This window comes from Dermacentor albipictus, chromosome 9, assembly GCF_038994185.2.
Source record: "Dermacentor albipictus isolate Rhodes 1998 colony chromosome 9, USDA_Dalb.pri_finalv2, whole genome shotgun sequence".
NCBI classification, from domain to species: Eukaryota; Metazoa; Arthropoda; class Arachnida; order Ixodida; family Ixodidae; genus Dermacentor; species Dermacentor albipictus.
This window is the reverse complement of record NC_091829.1, coordinates 21,863,462-21,882,160: the sequence shown is the minus strand read 5'-3', so window position 1 is coordinate 21,882,160 and position 18,699 is coordinate 21,863,462. Positions and strand designations below refer to the sequence as shown.

The 18,699-nt window shown below is 42.8% G+C and overlaps 2 protein-coding genes across 4 annotated transcripts in view; one reads left to right on the top strand and one right to left on the bottom strand.

The window, feature by feature from the left end:
• LOC135901980 (uncharacterized) overlaps positions 1-1,970 on the bottom strand; it is a 79,106-nt gene extending 77,136 nt beyond the window's left edge. The window contains exon 1 of the mRNA XM_065431867.2: positions 1,839-1,970. The gene's annotated coding sequence lies outside the window, so the exon portion shown is untranslated. The remainder of the gene's footprint in view (positions 1-1,838) is intronic.
• A 212-nt stretch (positions 1,971-2,182) lies between these two features.
• On the top strand, positions 2,183-18,699 carry LOC135901983 (zinc finger protein 595-like). Of its 3 annotated transcripts, XM_065431873.1 has the most exons (10): positions 2,183-2,382; positions 3,333-3,488; positions 5,311-5,418; positions 5,950-6,009; positions 6,525-6,584; positions 8,234-8,293; positions 10,096-10,226; positions 12,258-12,915; positions 15,007-15,137; positions 17,797-18,699. In XM_065431873.1, the coding sequence occupies exons 3-10, from the start codon at positions 5,323-5,325 to the stop codon at positions 18,431-18,433; spliced, it is 1,833 nt and encodes a 610-aa protein (XP_065287945.1). In that variant the 5' UTR covers positions 2,183-2,382; positions 3,333-3,488; positions 5,311-5,322; the 3' UTR covers positions 18,434-18,699. The 3 variants fall into 3 exon arrangements, with proteins under 3 accessions (XP_065287945.1, XP_065287946.1, XP_065287947.1); XM_065431874.1 differs by lacking the exon at positions 3,333-3,488; XM_065431875.1 differs by lacking the exon at positions 8,234-8,293.

The following is an 18,699-nucleotide window of genomic DNA, read 5'->3' as shown; positions in this document are numbered from 1 at the left end:
TTTTAACCTCTGTACGATCCATGGTACATTTGGTATTCTGCATTTATTTCTGTATTTATTTGTTTACTTATTTACCAAAATACCTGAGGGAGTTGGGCAATATGTACAGATAACATGTAACATGAAATGCTGCAATAATGCATGAGCCTAAAACATTCCAACATAATACCTTCAATGCATGAGTCAAAAACACATTCCAAAACATACATTCAAGTCCAGCACTAAGTATGTAATGAAATATAAGCATATACTGTAGTAGTAATTTAGCATATAATGTAGTATGTGCTCATCCAGAGCGATTTTAAAACATAGAGCTGGTTTACAGGTGTGGTGGAGGTGGGCGAAGTGTTCACAGCAATGTTGAAACATGATTTTCTGTGTCCAACTTTATGGGGACGGTTTCCCACAAGCGCTTTGTGTCGAAGGACATGAACACTCTCCGATCTGGATCAAACTTGCACAAATACTTTCACCCTTCAAACATCAAGAAAGCACAGCTAGTCCTGAATCATTACATTGACGGCGTGGAGCAAGTCAAGAAAGAAAGAAAAAAAGATGAGCTTATGCAAAGATAAAGGCGTACGTCTGTGTCAAACTCCCCCCTCCCCCCTCTTTTTTTTCTTTGCCTGCGTGATCTGAGCACATTTTAAGTGCCTCTAAGGCAAAATGTGTTCTGGTAGGGTAATTTTCTATTTAAACATTTCTTACCATCGGCATTTTTTTTCCAGATAATGAAATAACTGCACGTGGCTTAAATGAAGGCAAGTATGAACACCCCGATGGTAATATAATCCTTCAAAATAAAAGTCATCGAGTCAGCAAGAGGTTATGTTTACTCTCAGGAGGCTGCATCTAGTGTGGGTATTTATTAATCTCCATGTGCGTTCTGCTGAATTTATATTCCGCACCTTCCGTGCCGGAAGGCTGCAACTGAGTTATTCTCGCTCCATTTACTGTGTTTGCTTCTACTATTACGTATGTGTCAACACAAAATTAATAGTTCATTCAAGCTATTTTTTCTCTGTTATCCTACACGTTAATTATGCACAAAGCTGTGCTGTTCTTCCAGTGCACAGCAGTGTGAAAAAAAGCGTTCGATTATATTAAACTAAGCGGTTTAACGTCTAGACAGATTGAGTAACTGCAACTCTACTTTTTGCAGATTGAGTAAGTCAGAGTAAGTGTGAAATGACAGCAATGAGTTCGAATACACGTCCTACTTTCTGTAATTTTTTTTATTGCTCGTTTTTGAAGTGTCAAAACAGTGTGTTTCTTCTTGTTTTCGCGAAAAGGTAGGCCCCTGGGATTGATTGACAGGGCCTGCTTTCACGTGAAGACTTTTATTTTGTATTTTTTACAACTATTTGAAAGAGTCAGTTACACCTCCTACCCTTCCACCGTTCCGTTGCTAACACAAGCAAACACCCTCCTTTTTGACCGTTTCGACTTCTGTAACACTTCTGTACAGACCAACTGCGTGCTTTCATTGAGCATCCGTGGCACTTGTTGCCTCGATGAGGACAAGTCGCGTTGTTGAAAGGCTGGCTCGAGGGACATCCCTTCTTCAACCACTGTTGATATTTTTCGTGTGAATTGAATAAAGAAGCGGCCACGGGCGACGCGAGCGGTGTGCAGCTAGAGAAGCGATGAAGAGATAAGCGGTGGGAACGGCCGTGATCACCCGTGTGAGTTTCCATTGCTCCGGTAAAGGAAAGACTGGCGTCGGCGGAGAAACGACGAGAGGTTGTCTGTGGACACACGGACACTCTCACACGCGCGCTAGAGCATGCGAGAGGTCTTCAGAAAACTGTGCGCCAAAGTACAGGATAAGCACTTACTAATGGCAAATTTCGGTCAAGGGTGCCGCCATTTCCCACTCGGCTAGCTTGGCCTCAAAGTACACTCGCTTTGGCTAGTACGGAGACGCTTCAGGGCGATTTATAGTTTGGATCTAAAATGCGAGTCCTAAAGGCTATGCTTTCGCTAGTCGAACGCGCGAAACACAATTACGAGAACCGAAAATACGTCACAGACGTCAATTTTCGGACATCACTTCATCTAAGGTTCAGTAACGGTGGATATAACTTGCGGCGTAACAAATGCGAATCTCGAAGGCCATGCCAGGTTTTGGACATGTAAGATTTGTACTAGCCAAAGCAAGCCATTATTGTGGCTGCTTGAAAAAATGGCGTCACCCTGACGGTTGGGTCCATCGGGAACCTAGCATTTGTCGTAATGCGTTGGAGATCTGGCAAAGTAGATGTAACCGTATTTTACGGCCTATGGAAACTATCGTCGCTACTATTTCTGTAAAGAATCCTTTCTCGATGATATAAAGACTCTTAACATGCGCCTTCCGTCATCTGCGACCATTTGGTATAGGTATGTAGGAACGCATGGAAGCGAGACGGACAGCGCTTAGAACGGATTATTTCTTTTGCGCGCTGCAGTGTCTATTAATGGAGCGATGCAAAACAGCAGCACAAAACACTGCCATCCTTCCTCCCCCTCACAGGCCCTTTCAAGAAAAAAAGAAAATAAAAGTTGGGGTCAGAGGAGTGAAAGGTCAGAGACGAACCGCGCCAAAGTAAACTTGACAACGGTTTAGAGCACCAGAATGCTCGTAAACAACTTCGCACCGCACCAAGTGAAACAGGTGCGGGATATGCGAATGTGTGCGAGCGAGTGCCAAATGGTGTGCCTCAATGCGCGCTATCGCCGCGAGAAAAAAAAAAAAAAAAAAAAACGGCATCAAGAGAGAGAAGGGGGGGGGGGGGTCGGGAGGCGAGGGAGGTCGTATATTCTACTAAATATAACTCGGGTGCTCGGGTAAACTTTATTCACGATGGAAACAAGCAACATTGTTTGTTGGCATGTATTTATTAAAAGCCCTTATTTGGTATACATTCGAAGTTTTTATACTGTAGCAATTGATTTACTTGTAAGGCATAGCGGTTGCTTACAAACAGTGCACCAATACACAGAACCCCACATGACAATGAAATACACAATGCTTTAAGGAACTGGGAATGTATTTGCTAGTGACAGTTCATTTGTCTGCTATGTATGAATGTGAAACACAGTGCTTAATTACAATGCAGATTATAATGTAACAGTTTAGGGGGAATCCAGAAAATGGGGTGGCTTGTGCGAGTTGCATCCGGCTTTGTGGGAGCAAAAACCAGTTGTGCCAGGGAAAATCTGGCCAGGTAGTAATCCTAGCAAAGCCATATCTCTAAACTAGGCACTTGCCTTGTCAGTGGGTGCAAGAATGCATATTGGAAAGTGCTTGCAGATTCCATAATGTCTCGTACCCACCTACTCACGTCTAGACCGACTGGACCCGTTCCTTCGACTTCAATCCCCATCTGGACTCTCTCGACTCAAGACAGCAGTACTTTGCCGACTGTGGCTTGGTGTCACTTAAACAAAATCTTTCGCCTTCCGAGTCGGTATGGACGAGAGCGCGGCTTGCAGTCACTGCGGCGGTGAGGAGACTCTACAACATGTACTTTGCCACTGTCCTCGATACAGTGCACACTAGCTGTCACTAGCGATCGCGTTGGCACGCCTTGATGATAGGCCACTTTCAGAACAGTCAGTCTTGAAATGCCTCTTGAAACTGTCGTCTCACTGAAAGTTGGTCAAGGCTTTGTTGACCTTTTTACGTGGCAGTGGCCTATTAGAAAGATTATAATGATCCCATTCCATCCCTTCTCATTTTTTTTTCTTCACGCTTTTATTTTATTTTTGTCACCGCTCTTCTTTCAGTCTTTACTTTCCCTTCCCCTAGTGCAGGGTAGCAAACCGGAGGTTTTAACTCTGCTTAACGTTCCTGCCTTACTCTCATTTGCATCTCTCTCTCTCTCTCTACTTTGAGACAGTTGGCAAAGAGTTTAGCTGTGTGGCTTTATAGACAGGCAGCAAAATTTGACTGGCAGGTTATTTGGTTCGTGGTCACAGAAATTACCTTGCCACCTACTTTTTGTTTTCTCTTCGCTTTCCGTAATGCCCTTTTGTCTCGCTATAAAAGGCACAACATTACAATCAATGTATACAACTGTTAGCAGTCATTGTTGCTCAATCTATGTTTGCACAATGGTTATGCATGGACATTGACATGTACAGGCGCCGACAAAAGTGGTGTACTCCACGCAGCGGGAGCCGGAGCAATGGCAAACTGCATCGCAACGCCATCTACAGGCAGCATCTGGGATTGAGACAGCCAATGGGTGCCCTTTATTATCTGCAAGCATGTCGCTTGACTCGTGTGAATGTTTCGTGCTTCAGCTCGCCAAAATGCCGAGCGATGCTGCTGCAGTAGCAATCTGTGTGGAGTATACCACTTTTGTCGGCGCCTGTACCTCCCCTTTATTGGATAACTGGCCACTGACCTCTGTACGAAAGTGATCCTCCTGTCGATGACCTCCTATAAACTTTCCCCTCCTCTTCCTTGCAAGTTCACTTCAGTGGGTGTCGTATGTACAGTGTGTTGCATATGCTATGCCCCCTCTTTTTGCTTCAATTTCTGAAGCTGACTGTTGCTCATCATGTGACCCCATCACTCCTCCTTCCTCACCCAGAATCTCAAATTGTGTCGGCAGCTTCCGTTTTTGAACTTGTCAAGTAGGCCTTATACTGCAAACGCATTCAGAAAAAAACATCCTAGTAGCACTGGCCAAAATTTGACGATGCAGAACTGTAGAGATACCTGCATGTAGCCACCCATTACAACGTCCTGCAGAGCCCCGGGTGTTCTTTTCCGAACGTCAAATTCCAGCATTGAGTCAATAGTGTACTCATAGGTAGGTTTAGCATATACCTATAATATGGGCAGGTGCCAAACTCAAAGTGTGTGTACCTGAGAGACACTAAACTGCCACCGTTTGGATATATCAGCCGTAGCTATCTATAGAATCATGTTCCATAGCTATGCATCAGTTGAAAACGTTGCACTTCTTGAGGTGTACTATTGTCACGGAACAGTGATAGCCATCATTCGCATGTTGATTACCCTTCTTCGACAAACTATGCCTGCTACTTTTCTCTTAGGAATATTGATGGGTGCTTTCATGTACGTATAGCAGTAGTCGAACAAGTAATGTTGCTGGAGCCAACATTTTCGCAAGGAGAAGTTCCCTTGTCCAAAGAATGGCTCGAGGAACATTTCTTGTCCTACCACTGTTAATCACTCCTGGTAAAGAAGTATCATCCAGATATTATTTTAGGAAAGAAATGCACAAAGAAAGATGAGGTCACAGACCATCATGTATTGCAAGAAAAATTTAAAATGTGCATGCTGTTTTGTAGGGCCCTCTAGACATGGATGGGAAAGAAACATCTGAGCCAGCATCTCTGCTCCCAAGTATCATCTCTGTAAACCCACAAACGAGAGGTGCAACCATCATGGAATCCAGGGTGAGCTTTGCTGGATCTACTGAAATGTGATGTATCATGACAATATGACAATGTAAGGCTCATGTTTTTATGGCGAGTATAAATTGCAGTAAAGATCCACTTACTGACTAAAACATGGTGTAATGCACCTAAAGACACACACATGAATAGAGTTTTCTCAATGCCTGGAAACATTTGCCATCACATGCTGCCGTGATGAGGGCCAGGGTAAAGTGCCGCCCCTTGCTTCAATATTTCAACTGCACTATGTTTCCAAAACTCAACTATAGGAACACCTCCAGAGAATTTGTGCGGCCAACGTTCATGTACCTTCAAGACGCTGAACTGCAATTGATACGCAAACAAATTAATGCATAGTAAAGTGACTACAGTGTGTTAGTTCTGGCATGGAAATGTGTGCTGATGAGGACTGGCATTCTTTGTATGAGTATGGTGCTCTGTTCTTACTGTGCCTGGTGCTCGTGGGTCAAAGTAAATGGTTCATTGCTAAATCAGCTCAGAAGTAGAAATAAAAATAAACACCTTTTTCAGATTGTGACTAGCGTTGACATCAAGGCGGAACCAAGTACTCCTACGATCGCGCTGGATCCTGTAAGTGAAGTGTAATATGTGGAATTGTGTAATAATGTATATTGATTCTTTGTGCTCCGAGCTAAATTAAAGGGCAATATCGAGCTCCTGTTTCAACTTAGTATTGTGCAGATCATGCTCAAACTGCATAACTCGTATGTTTGAAAAACCTGGTGCAAAAGAAACATGAACTTCTGGCCATAGTGTGATTGCTGCTAAATAAGCTGAGCAAGGAGTGTGCTAAGGTTGCTGTGTTTGGATATAAGCCTCTATTATTATTGTTATTATTGTTATTATTACTATTATTATTCATGGGCTTACAAGAAAACATGCTGGTTCCACTGCACGGTGGAAAAGATAAAATTTAAAGAAGAGACAGCTTCTAACAATTGCCTCAACTGGTTCACGGCGGTATGCTTAACTAAAAGTGAACAAATTATAGTGCTCTTTTATGAATGCACCTGTGCTCATGTTTCAAAGTAAATTGTTCGTTCCGAACTCAGGATAGCAATAAATTTGATAAAACACTTTTTCAGATCATGACAAGTGTTGACATAAAAGTGGAACCGAGTAGCCCTCCGCCTATACTGCCTCTTGTAAGTGAAGCGCAGAAGTGCGCAATTTTCTGTTTTTATTCTTCATACTCTGAGCTAAATTAGGCAGTAGCAACCTCCTGTTTCAAGTTGGCATTATTCAAGCCGTGCTTACACTGTGTAACCTTGAAATTAAAAAAAAAAATCTGGCACTAAGGTAACATGAGCTATTGCAGAATTTCTGCTAAATAAGCTGAGCAAGGAGTGTGCCAAGGTTGTTGTGGTTTGGAGTTGAAGTGCTTTTTTTTTTGTCTTCCAAGATAATGAGCTTGTTCCAGCACAGCTGCAAAGTAGAAAAAAAATTACTGCATAAAAAGGGACAGCTTCTAACAGTTGTCCTAAGGGGGGATTTAGGGCTAAATTGACATTTTTTGCCAGAAATACCCATTTTTCTCATTTTGTTTGTTTTCGATTTCATGGCATATATAAAAGCTCCTCGCCGATTTTGGTTATTAGCTGCATGATAGAGGGAAAGAAAATTGGCTTTTTTACCCAGCAGTTGCATGTGTTTTGGCATGTTTTGAGATCTTTGAATCGATTTTTCTTAGTTTTCAATTTTGGGCCAATTTGCACATTTCGGAAAACTACCATTTCAAAACTGCAAAGGTAAGAACTGTTTGTAACAAGGATTTGTGAGGAACAGGACTATGGACTTCTTGAATTTCTAGATTGCTCCTATAGAGAAAAAAAGGTACAGATTTCTGGATCATAGTAACTACAAAAAAAGAAAGAAAGAAAAAAATAATAGAAAATCTTAGTTTTGGGGGATCGAGGTGCCTTCTTGCACCTCATCCCCCAGCTCACGCCTTGTGCCTACCTCAATCGCCGGGAACTGCCACTCTAGTGGCAATCTGGCAGACAGGACTAGCAAACTCGAGCTAATTTCCCTTGCAAGCTATGGTGTCGAATCATTTCATGAGCATGCATCACCGAGACCTGCCCTGATTGGACTCTCGAGTGGCGGCTCCCGGGTGTCCTCTCCACCCGCACTTTCTTCTGCTGAGCGCTTCATCGCTGAGGCAGAGGCTCGCAGACTTGCAACAAGTTGGTTACATGGGGCCTCTGCTCCCATGACTTCTTGTTCTTGCATTTGGTGGACCGCTAGCCGGTAACCCCTAGTGCAATGGGTGCGCATACTAGATCGGTCTTGCGGTAAACAAGCCTTTGCCCGTAAGCATCTTAACTGTCGCACTGTGGTGAATTGCCACAAGTTTTCAAGCATGTGGTTTCTGTAGAAGAAGGCATAAAATTGCAAGCAGCTGCCCCTATCTTGTAATAATAGGGCATCCAGAAGACACTTAGTAAAATTTTTATCTAGCTTTAAATTATAATTTTTTATATGATAGTTTTTCTAAGGGGACACACTCATTTGCTCAACTTTTTTCTATTTGTAATAGGATGATAAAATTTACTACATGCCCTGATGACAAGAAGACAAAGCCTCCTGCCAAATTTTGTTGAAATTGGCATGTCGGCTCTAATGTTGACATTTCAGCCTTGCATGTCCCCTTAACCGGCTCACGCTGGTATGCTTAACCAACATGTCGCAAAATATAGGGCTTTTTTACGTATGCATTGGTGCTTGTGGTTTAAAGTAAGTTGTTGCTTCCCAACTCGGTGCAGCAGTAGAGATTAAAAAATAACTTTTTCAGATCATGACAAGTGTTGACATCAAGGTGGAACCAAGTAGCCCTTCCCCTATACTGCCTCCTGTAAGTGAGCACAGAAGTGTGCAATTTTCCGTTTTGGTTCTTCACACTGTGAGCTAAATTAGGCAGTAGCAACTTCCTGTTTCAAATTGGCATTATTGAAGCTATGCTTACACTGCATAACCTTGAAGTTCAAAAAATCTGGTGCATAGGTAACATGAGCTTCAGGCCATAGAATTGCTGCTAAATAAGCTGAGCAAAAAGCATACCAAGGTTTTTTTTTTCTCATCTGTGTGCTTGCAAGAAAATGTGTTGGTTCCAGCACAACTGCATAGCAGGAAAAGATGTAAAAAGAGACAGCTTCTAGCAGTTAAGTTGCAACTGGTTCGCAATAACATGCTTAACCAAGATTGGACAACATATGGGGCTCTTTTATAATGTGTGTGCTGTTTAAAGTAAATAGCAAAAGTCAAAACTTTTCAAGTAAATACACACCCCGAATGAAAAAAGAAATGTATTTTTATGCGAAGCATATTACTAGAGCTCAACCCAGCTCCTCAGGCGCGGCGGTGTTGCCTTCAATACCACGTGACACCGTGACGTCACGACAGAGGAGAAACGGGGCTCCAACTCGCGCCGTCGCTCGCGGCGTCGCGGCGGTATATAAGCAGCTGCGCTTGCCTCTGCTAGACACTCACGAGGTGAGATGCCTCCTGGAGACAGAGCTGCTCGTTGGAATGAGAAGCGAAGGTTGCAGCGTGCTACAGAGACTGTTTCTAGGTGGCTTTGCTAAGGCGCAGCAACTACGCGCCCCGCATCGGACGCAGTGAGCGTCGAGCAACGCAGCGTTCGGCGCGACAACGAAATGTGCCCCTGAGCAAGCGCCGCACGCCTGAGTTGACGCTGACGACACCGGCTTTTCTGCGACACGAGCTCCTTAACGCTGTCGCGTTAAAATAAAGGCTAGTATGCTTCGCATCCTGGGCTCAACCTTAGCTAAGCCACAGCCATTATTTTTTCAAGCTGCACTTCAGAAACTGTAATGCATTTGCATTAGCATTTCCCCAGTATGTGTTGATAGTTTGCTGACTTCGGCACAAAGCTTCTATTGATGACTTATTGTGAACGGTCTGCTTCTTACTTCCATGCAAACTATTCCACACACTGTTCTAATGAGGACAGTGTGAGTGTTGCATTAGGAGCATATTTGTTCTAGTGCTACTGCTTTGTTCTTTCCCCTCTCCATAACTGACTCCACCCAATCATGTGACCTCTGATGTCACTCATCATCCTCCCTCACTGAGAGCTCACCTACTCACCCTCCGCTCTATCACTAACTTTTAATTTTTGACCCATTCGGTAATTGACACAATGCCAATTGAAATAAAATAAACTAGAGCAGCTCACTACATTTTGAACAGGATCACACCAGTGTTCTTAACCAAAGTTGCTTTTAACCATCAAAATGTCCTTACAACTACCACCTGTACAGAGTATAGGTGTATGTTAAAGGAGCCAGAGGTGATCAGTAATATACAAGAGGCAAACAGCTTTTGCCTCTTGTACCATTGCAACAGAACAGTAATAGCTGTCATTACCATGTTAATTTTTGTTACTTGACACTGCGCCCACAGTTTCCCTCTTAAAAATATCAGCGTGTTTTCAGGTGCAAATTGCTTGATAGGAGCGTACGTTGCATTTATCATTTGAAGAAATGTGCTTAGGAAACAAGCTTATTGTTAAGCAAAATTACACGCTGCAATTAATATGAAAGGTTTAGCACCATAGGAGGTCAAGCTCATGTGCTTTTATGTATCGTGGCCACCGTGTTTTGCAAAGAAACAAATCTTCCTGCTGTTTTATAGGTTACTGTAGATATGCAAGGAAAAGAACTATCAGAGCCACTAGCCCTGCTTCCAAGCACCATCTCCCTAACCACATTTACAAGCAGTACGGAGACTTCAGGAGATGCAACCACTATGGATAGTGTCCCAAGGTGAGTTTTCTCAAGTCTACTGAAAAGGGACATAAAGGAATGTCTGTATATGCTTACAGTAGGGGAAATTACATCCCTCAGTGCCTATTGCAAGGGGTCGTAAAGTTTCATGCCAGGCTGTGGCAGCCACCTCCTGTGCTTTGCACAAACGCTCGTGCACTTCGATTTAAGTGCATGCATTAAAGACCCCCAGGTGGTTGTAATGACATATATTCTTGTGCAAGGGCCACATCCCTTTATAGCACATGCGCACTTTGTATCCCACGACCATACAAAAGTGTGTTGGCGTTCGACTGCAACGTTTCATTCATGTTTCACATAACATCGAGACTGCTTCATCGCACGACCTTATTTGTGATGCAACATTTGAGCCCGCAACCAAAGACAGCTTCCCCTTTGTACTGAGCAGAGGCATATTGGTTGCTGTTTTTGGTTGTTTCCAAAGTCGTCCACAAAATGTCATCGAAATTTTTCAACCCGGCATCTTGTAGCTTGTACTGTAGTTCTGTGTGTATGCATTTCTACAATGTATGTACATCATCTCACACATGGACTTCATGCCTTGTACATACTGTGCACATTCATACAGTGTTTTTCTAAATCCTATGCCACCTGAAAAATGCGTGGGCGCTATCGTTTTACATAAGAATTCCAGAAACGTTTTCATCGCACAACTTTACATCCGAGGACAGCTTCATCTTGTAACAGGGGCTTGTGGTGAACCTGATTTCAGCTGTTCCAGCTTCACAGTTGTGTGCCAGAAATGACTAATGGGGTAGCGAATGAAACTGAAATAAAGGCTTCCCAAATTAGTGGCAAAAGCAAATCAGTTTTTCAGAACAGATCAAAGTTTATTCCTTTTTAGCTGTGCATAGGCTGGACCCCCAAATTCTGGCTCAAATATATGAAAGAAAAAAAAGTGACACCGTTGCACAAGAATATACAGTAATTCAGAGGTCCCCATTACTGCGTCTTTCATATCCTCTGTGTTGCTTTGGGACATTAAACACCGTAATTTCAGTAAGGCACATTAGTGCTTGTTTCAGTCTAAGAGGTGTTCAATCAAACAGTACATTTAAATTTATTCTAACCCATTGTTTACCACTTCCAGTTTGTGCTTTAAATCTCTCAGAACCTACAGTTATTGCATGTTAACTCAAACTTCTAGGCAGCGCTAATTTCTTTTTATTACCTGAATTGTATAGAGACAGTCCAACATTAGATAAGGCATTAACAGTTACTACATACATTCCACCTTGTTTCTTCTGCAGTAAACAAGGCACATATAGTGCCACATTGAAGTGGAACCTGTCAAAGTGTTTTCCTTACTTGCTTGAATTACAGTGCTCTAATATGCACTGAAAAGATAGGTAACAAAGATTTAAATTTTTTTTATTTGCTTGAATTAACACATACTGAATCATCATAGCTTCAGTTGTTTCCAATGTTTCTGTAAAAACATTAGAATGAAGAAAGATGCGATAATTAATAAAAGCAGAAAGGCTCAGCTGGGAAGAGAAAGGCTTATTAGGGTTGACAACTAAGGCATGAACTAGACTTAATATAGGCATAATAATGATTGGCTTATCACAGTTGTTAGTAAAGACAAATGCTGCTTTGTAAATCAGGTAATGCACTTATGGCTCTGAAAGTTGATTTCAAGCCCTGTGAAGATCCTTCTGGGCTCTCTCATATGCAAGTCTTCTTTTTTGATGGATTCTTTTTTCAGCTTTCTTATTTATTTATTTTTATTTTTCAGTCACGCTGTCAGTGTGGACAAGTAAATCACCAAAGTAGCTACTATTTAGTGTAGCTTGAATTGGCTTTATTTCATGTATTGTCTTATTCGCAGTGATGCTACCGCAGTTCAATTGCAAGTGCTTAGTCTGTTATCTAATGGCTGTACCAAGGTACTACTCTCCATAAGATTGCCCAGCTGTTCTTCATAGTATTGGGGTCCCTACCGGCATGATGCAACAACTTCTTAAGTAAATAACTATTACTCTTTGATTTATTTTTTCCAATGTGCAGAATCTCCGATGGCACTTCAGCAACTTCAGCGAGAAAGCCTGGTAGGACTGTCAGCAGGCCTGTCAGCACGTGTGATCAGAATAACGAACGTGGGAATTGTTTTTCAAGCAAAGCGTCCGCAAAAGATCACCTGCCCAAACCCTCAGGCAAGAAACCGCACGCCTGCCCCATCTGCGGCCGCAAATTTGCCATGAGGTACCAACTCAAGAACCACAATCGTAACATCCACACTGCTGAGATGCGGTTTGCCTGCGAGCTGTGCCCGTCCAAATTCCGCAGGAAGATATCGCTGGACAGGCACAAGCAATTACACGAAAGGGGTGTGGACCTCTGCCACTGCTTTGAGTGTGGCAAGACTTTTGAGCGGATGACAGCACTGCAGCAGCACCTGAAGTGGCACAAGAGGGACAAGCCATACCCGTGCCACCTGTGCCTGGCGAGATTCACAAACAAGCACAACCTGGAGGACCATGTGCGAACACACACGGGTGAAAAGCCGCACAAGTGCACCATGTGCGAGAAACGCTTTGCCTGGAGGGCTGGCCTCAAAGTGCACGTACGCCGGATACATGGTGTAGTCGAGACTGCCGAGGCCACTCCCGAGAGCAGCGCGGAAGTTACGTTGCCGAGTACTAGTCCTTCAACTGCGCGGTCTCCAGTAAGTAAAGAGGATGTGGAATTGCACAGTGTCACCTTTTGATTTTTCCCTCTTCAAGTTAAATTAATGGTGAATTGAGACTTTGCCTTTCAGTTTATAATTATTCAAATCATGCTCATACTGGATAACTGGAAGTGTGAAAGAAAATCTGGTACAGAGGCTACAGAATGCAGGTTTCCCACTGCTTCTGCTTCATGCTAAATAAGCTGCACAAAGAGCAGTGCAATGATGCTGTTGTTGGAAGGCAGTGCCACATATTTGTATGTTGTCGCACAGTCTAAAGTCGTAGGAAAAAGCATGCTCCCAACCTTCTGTTTTCTGCGGCATGCAAGATGTGCCAGCTTTGCTATCTCATTGGAGGTCAAGAAAGGAAATGCTTTGCACTTAAGTGCTATGAGAATCAACACGTTTCATGTTCTACATTTATCGCAGAAGAATATACTCCCAAGCTACAGATGTTGTTATGTTGGATAGACGTGGCAATCTCTCTGGTAGAATGTGACATTTTTGGTGTCTGAAATCAGGTGCCGGCTCGTAAAAGTCAGCTTTAACAGAAAGATGAAGCTTTGATAGCAATAGCGTAGTCTTAAATAATTAGTTAGTGGAAGCAGGGTTCATAGTTTTATACAGCATATAAATTGCAGTAAACATTCGCTTACTAACTAAACAAGAATGCACATGTCACATGCACATAAACAAATGTAAACACACCTCACTTGATGATCACGAGCACCTGCTATCACAACACTGGCATGATGAGTGCTCACAGTGGAAAACATGCATTCCTGCTCCAACACGAATGTTCATGCTGTCGCTCGCTACAGTGTTTCACCTGTCACTCAGGTCTCCAAAACCTTGATGACTTGACCTTGAACAGTATGCTCTCAGCTAGACAGTGGCATAAAGCCTGCATGCTTGCTCTAAGCCCTGGCATCCGCAGTCGATGATTTCCAACACACTGTGCATGGGATGCATGTGGTGTGTAACACAAAAAGAACACAATGGGACAAGAAACAGAGACAGGGTAGGCTCTGTGCCACACAGGCCGTTTACATGAACTTGACAGGATAGGGTTGAGTAGGGTGTGCTCTCTCTACTCTCCTCGAAAAAAAACAAGAGGTGACAAGAGGTGTGTGACAGAGGTGGGGGAGATAAGGGAGGGGACACGAATTTTGTGAAAAGTACTCTGGAAAGATACAAACATAGTAAAGAAGAACTGTTAATACGCCGAGTACAAATTAAGTCTGAATGAAATTTATTAAAGGCTTTGTATAAAGTTCAGTACACTTATGAAATATTTATGCTGTAGCCTATGAAGAATGCTGCAATACCTAGAAGCCTACATGACAACAAAATACCCAATGCTTTAAGGAACTAGAGGAAGTTTAAGAACTTAGGAATGAATTCACTAGCAACAATTCATTTGTCTGCTATATATGAATGCAAAACACAGTGCCTGCATTGCAGCTTATGATGTACCGGTTTAAGAGGATCTGAAAAATGGGAAAGTGGGGTGCTGGTATGGTGTCAAACTGGTTAGTTGACAGCATTGTGAAGGAAAACCTGGTCGTGCCAGTAGAAAACTATATATGGTGTGGCAGTTCTAGCAATGTCACATCTCTAGACAAAGTAGTTGCTTCATCAGAGGGCACCAAAATACTGTCCTTTGTGACGATTGACAAAGTGTTTAGTTGTGTGGTGATGATCGACAGCAAGAATTGACCGACAGGTTAGTCGGTTTATGGTCACAGAAACAGAAAGATGGATCCGAAATTTTTCTTGATGGCCTACAATTTCCCGATTGACAATTTTGCTCTGATTATAATATTTGAGAAGTTAATTAATTAATGACCAATTTTGTAATTATGCAAAATTTAAACAATAGTCGAACTTTGCTCCAAGTGACAGCAAACAAAATTACCTTGGCTCTGTCCAGCCAGGCGGCACTCTCATAATTTTAACTTTTGGCACAGGTTATGTGTGGGACACCCTGTGCACACAAACACACATTCATATGCACGCACTTTTTCTCACTTTGACACTTCTTAAACTAGCGAATTAAAAAAATATATATGTGCATGCTGTTTGCAGGGCCCTCTAAATATGGATGGAAAAGAAACCTGTGAGCCAGCAACCCTGATGCCAAGGGTCATCTCCGTAACTCCACAAACAAACAGCACTGAAAGTTCAGGAGATGTGGCCACCTTGGATAGCAACTCAGGGTGAGTCCTCCCAATTGCACTAAAACATGATCAGAGGGACATATAATTCCTGTAAAGCAGATTACGCTCCACTGTATCAAAGTGCTTGTGGCATTCTGCTGCGAAGCACAACGTCAAGCTTTCAATTTCTGGCGGTGGAGGAGGTTGCATCCTGATGGAGGTAGAATACAACAATGGTTGTGTAACTTGGACTGAGGTGCATGGCCACCCACAGTTTTCATTGGGATGTTAACTCTTTTTGTTACTCCATGAATGTGCTCATTTTCAGTGCATTTATGTTTTACTAATTCATTTTAATATGTATTAGTTGCAGTATACACCATGGTAATACAAAATTGTTGCCTAATCATTATTGTTTCAAATGAAGGTAAGGCAGGAATAATTTTTCCAAGAGTTCTGGAGAATTTTGTGAAACTCCAAGAAAGCGCCTGAAAAAGCAAGATTCAAAAAGAATAATTTGTGATTGTTACCGAAATGTGGCGAGAAAAAAATCTAAAATGTGCAAGACCTGCCTTACTCTTAATCGTTTCAACTTGTTGAAGTCCGAACATACGAAACTACAATGAAGATTCGTTGGCATAAATATTAGCCACATTGATGCCCATGCTGTGCGGGAAAACTGTAGCTTCGCAAATGTAAAAATGGGTATATGCCTATTAGGCAGGAAGCATCAACTTTTTTGTAGAAAGTGCCTGGTTTCTTTCTTTCTCCATTCTGTAGGCTCCTGGCGCAATATTTGTCAGGCTAGAGAACGTCCAGTAGTCTACTCATCATCTATTATCTGGATCAATCACTCCCACACTGTAAGCAAGTTGGCTCCGTGCACCTTGAACTGACACTGGAGCCTATGCGTTCTTTGTACAGCATTTGTGCAGTAATGATTAAGGGCATTTTTGCAAGCTGTGTTCAAAAGGTAACAGAACAGCTTGCTAGTCAAACTTCTGCGCAAGATCGCTCTGAAATGGACAGCGTGCTTTTGTGTGAGTGAAAACTCTGAAAAACGAGAAAGATTTCTGACAAGAAGAAAGCATACACCGTTGGAACGCGAAGATAAAAGCAACCCACTGCTGGAAAAAATAAAGTTTCGCTTAATATTATTCAAGCATAATAATCAGAACAATGTACTCCTGCTGCACCTTCTACACCCTGCTACATTTTCGCACAAATGTAGCAGGGTGCCAAATTTGTGCCATGCCTGTGCCAAGACAGCAGATGATCGAAATCCATGAGTTAGTCTCCCACGTTTGTAGTGTAATTTTGGGTTGTCATCAGAGAAGGCAGGTTAGTGCTATGAAGTTCAAAATATCTTTAAATGCCAGGTACTAAGTACTGAACAGAGGATAGTATTGGATGAGGCTGATGCATTGTGATGAGCAAGTAACTCTAGCGGTCATCACTTGACAGTTGCTGCACACCTAATTACCATTCACACCACAATCAAAAAGTACTGTCGCCCATTACGACCATCTAGCTTGGCTACGAAGACATGTTCCTCGACATGTCTCGTAAACACCGACAATATTCTAGACAAGCATATGCATGCACTTTTACATATATTGATTTTCATTGCAAAACATGACACTACTGTTCTACGTAGACGTAAATGTTTGCAAGTGAAAATCTGTGCCCTGTAACTGCACCAAAAGGTTGATTTTCTGCTGCACAGGGAGGTTTTAACTGTGCCAGAAGCTTCTCTGAAATGACTTGGACCAATCACATCACAGGCATCATTAAAGCTGTGTAGATGTCAGAGCAAAAGATTACATGACCTGGCTGAATCTCCTGTGTCTTTACTGCTATTGTCACTTAAAAATTGTTTAGCTAAGTCGACAAAAGTGCCCATTTTGCATTCTTTGGTTTGGAAGTGTGAGGAGCATTTGACACCAGTCAATTTGATACTGTTAAAACTTTTATTCTTCATTACGCCGATTCTGTCGAATATTGCCAAATCTGATCAAAAGTCACTACTCAGCCTTCGTTCCATACATGGCATAGCATTTCTAATGGAAGAGTACTGAAATGACTGTACTTCATATGGCATTTGCATTTGGGCACAGCTTGTGAATGGTTTAATGCACCAAAAAAATAAATATATATGAGATAGAGTTTCTTACTTTGACCTTCATAGTGCATATATGTATTTCCTCATATTACACATTTAATAAGGTAGACGTAAACACAAATGTATGCATTGCAGTTAGTTGTACAGCATTTAGTCCACTGCTTCACTAAAGCTATGCTTCACATAGATTACAACATGTATGTTGGATCTGCAATCTTTTTTCTTTTTTTCAATCCTCTCATTTTTGGCAGCTCACGCAATATACCTCAAGCAACCTGTTATACAGACTCTGCACATGGCAGTGCTTACTCACTGTGAATGCATTAGTGGCTTTGTAACACTCATTGCTGACAAGTGAATCACTTCATTTTTGGTCTAGCATGACTGCAAGTTTCTTCCCGTCTCATTTCAGTCGCAATGGCGCTACCATACCCGAGACCTGAGTGTCCAGTCTGTTATGCAACTTTTGCACTTACGTCCTCTCTATGTCTTTCTCTTGTTGTTCTTCACAGTATCTAAATCTGTAATCAATACTGCCGTGCTGCCAACCACTGCTCAAATAAGTACATACTATGCTTTCTTTTTTCCAATTTGCAGAATACCTGGTGGCACTTTAGGAGCTTCAATGAAGAAGCCTGGCAGCAGTGTCAGCGAGTGTTACGAGTGTACCGTGTGTGGGCGGCGTTTTAAGTGGAAGCACTGCCTGCTAAATCACCGTGTGCTGCACACGGGTGAGAAGCCATATGCCTGCTCCATCTGTGGTCGGAAGTTCGCCCAGCGCACCGGCTTCCTTAACCACAAGGCCAGCCACACAGATGAGATGCGGTTTGCCTGCGAGCTGTGCCCGTCCAAATTCCGCAGGAAGATATCGCTGGACAGGCACAAGCGATTGCATGAAAGGGGAGTTGACCTGTGCCACTGCCCAGAGTGTGGGAAGACCTTTCAGCGGCTGACGGCGCTGCAATGGCACCTGAAGTGGCATGAGAGGGACAAGCCATACCCATGCCACCTGTGCCCTGCCAGATTTATAAACAAGGCGGACCGGGACAATCATGTGCTAGTGCACACAGGTGAAAAGCCACACAAGTGTCCCGTGTGTGAGAAAGGCTTTGCCTGGTGGAGTAACCTGAAAATGCACATACGATCTAGTCACGGCAGTGTCAGGACAGCCAGGGCAAGTGTTAGCAGCAGTGCAGAAATGATATTGCCAGACAGCCCTCCAAGCCATTCCTAGTGCACTGCAACTAAATGTGCTACAGCTTCTCCATGAAGGACGCAACGGTGAAAAAAATGCCATGGCTCGAAGCCACGTATGGTGGCTGACCTTGGATGAAGACATCACTGCCGCGGTGCCAAGTATGTATGTCAAGAACACCAGTGCGCTTGACGGCCAACAGCTATAACGCTGTGGCCATTCCCTGAAGAACCTTTGGTCAATACTTCATTTGAACAACTGATACCTGGTGATCATTTCTGATGCATTTTCGAAGTGGATAGAAG

What these genes read in the sequence shown, in the direction of transcription:
- LOC135901983 (XM_065431874.1), top strand. Translation starts at nt 5,323, where the DNA reads ATGGATGGGAAAGAAACATCTGAGCCAGCATCTCTGCTCCCAAGTATC. An exon ending in CTCCGCCTATACTGCCTCTT is followed by an intron (nt 6,585 to 8,233) that starts GTAAGTGAAGCG and finishes TAACTTTTTCAG; the next exon opens with ATCATGACAAGTGTTGACAT. An exon ending in ACCTTGGATAGCAACTCAGG is followed by an intron (nt 15,138 to 17,796) that starts GTGAGTCCTCCC and finishes TCCAATTTGCAG; the next exon opens with AATACCTGGTGGCACTTTAG.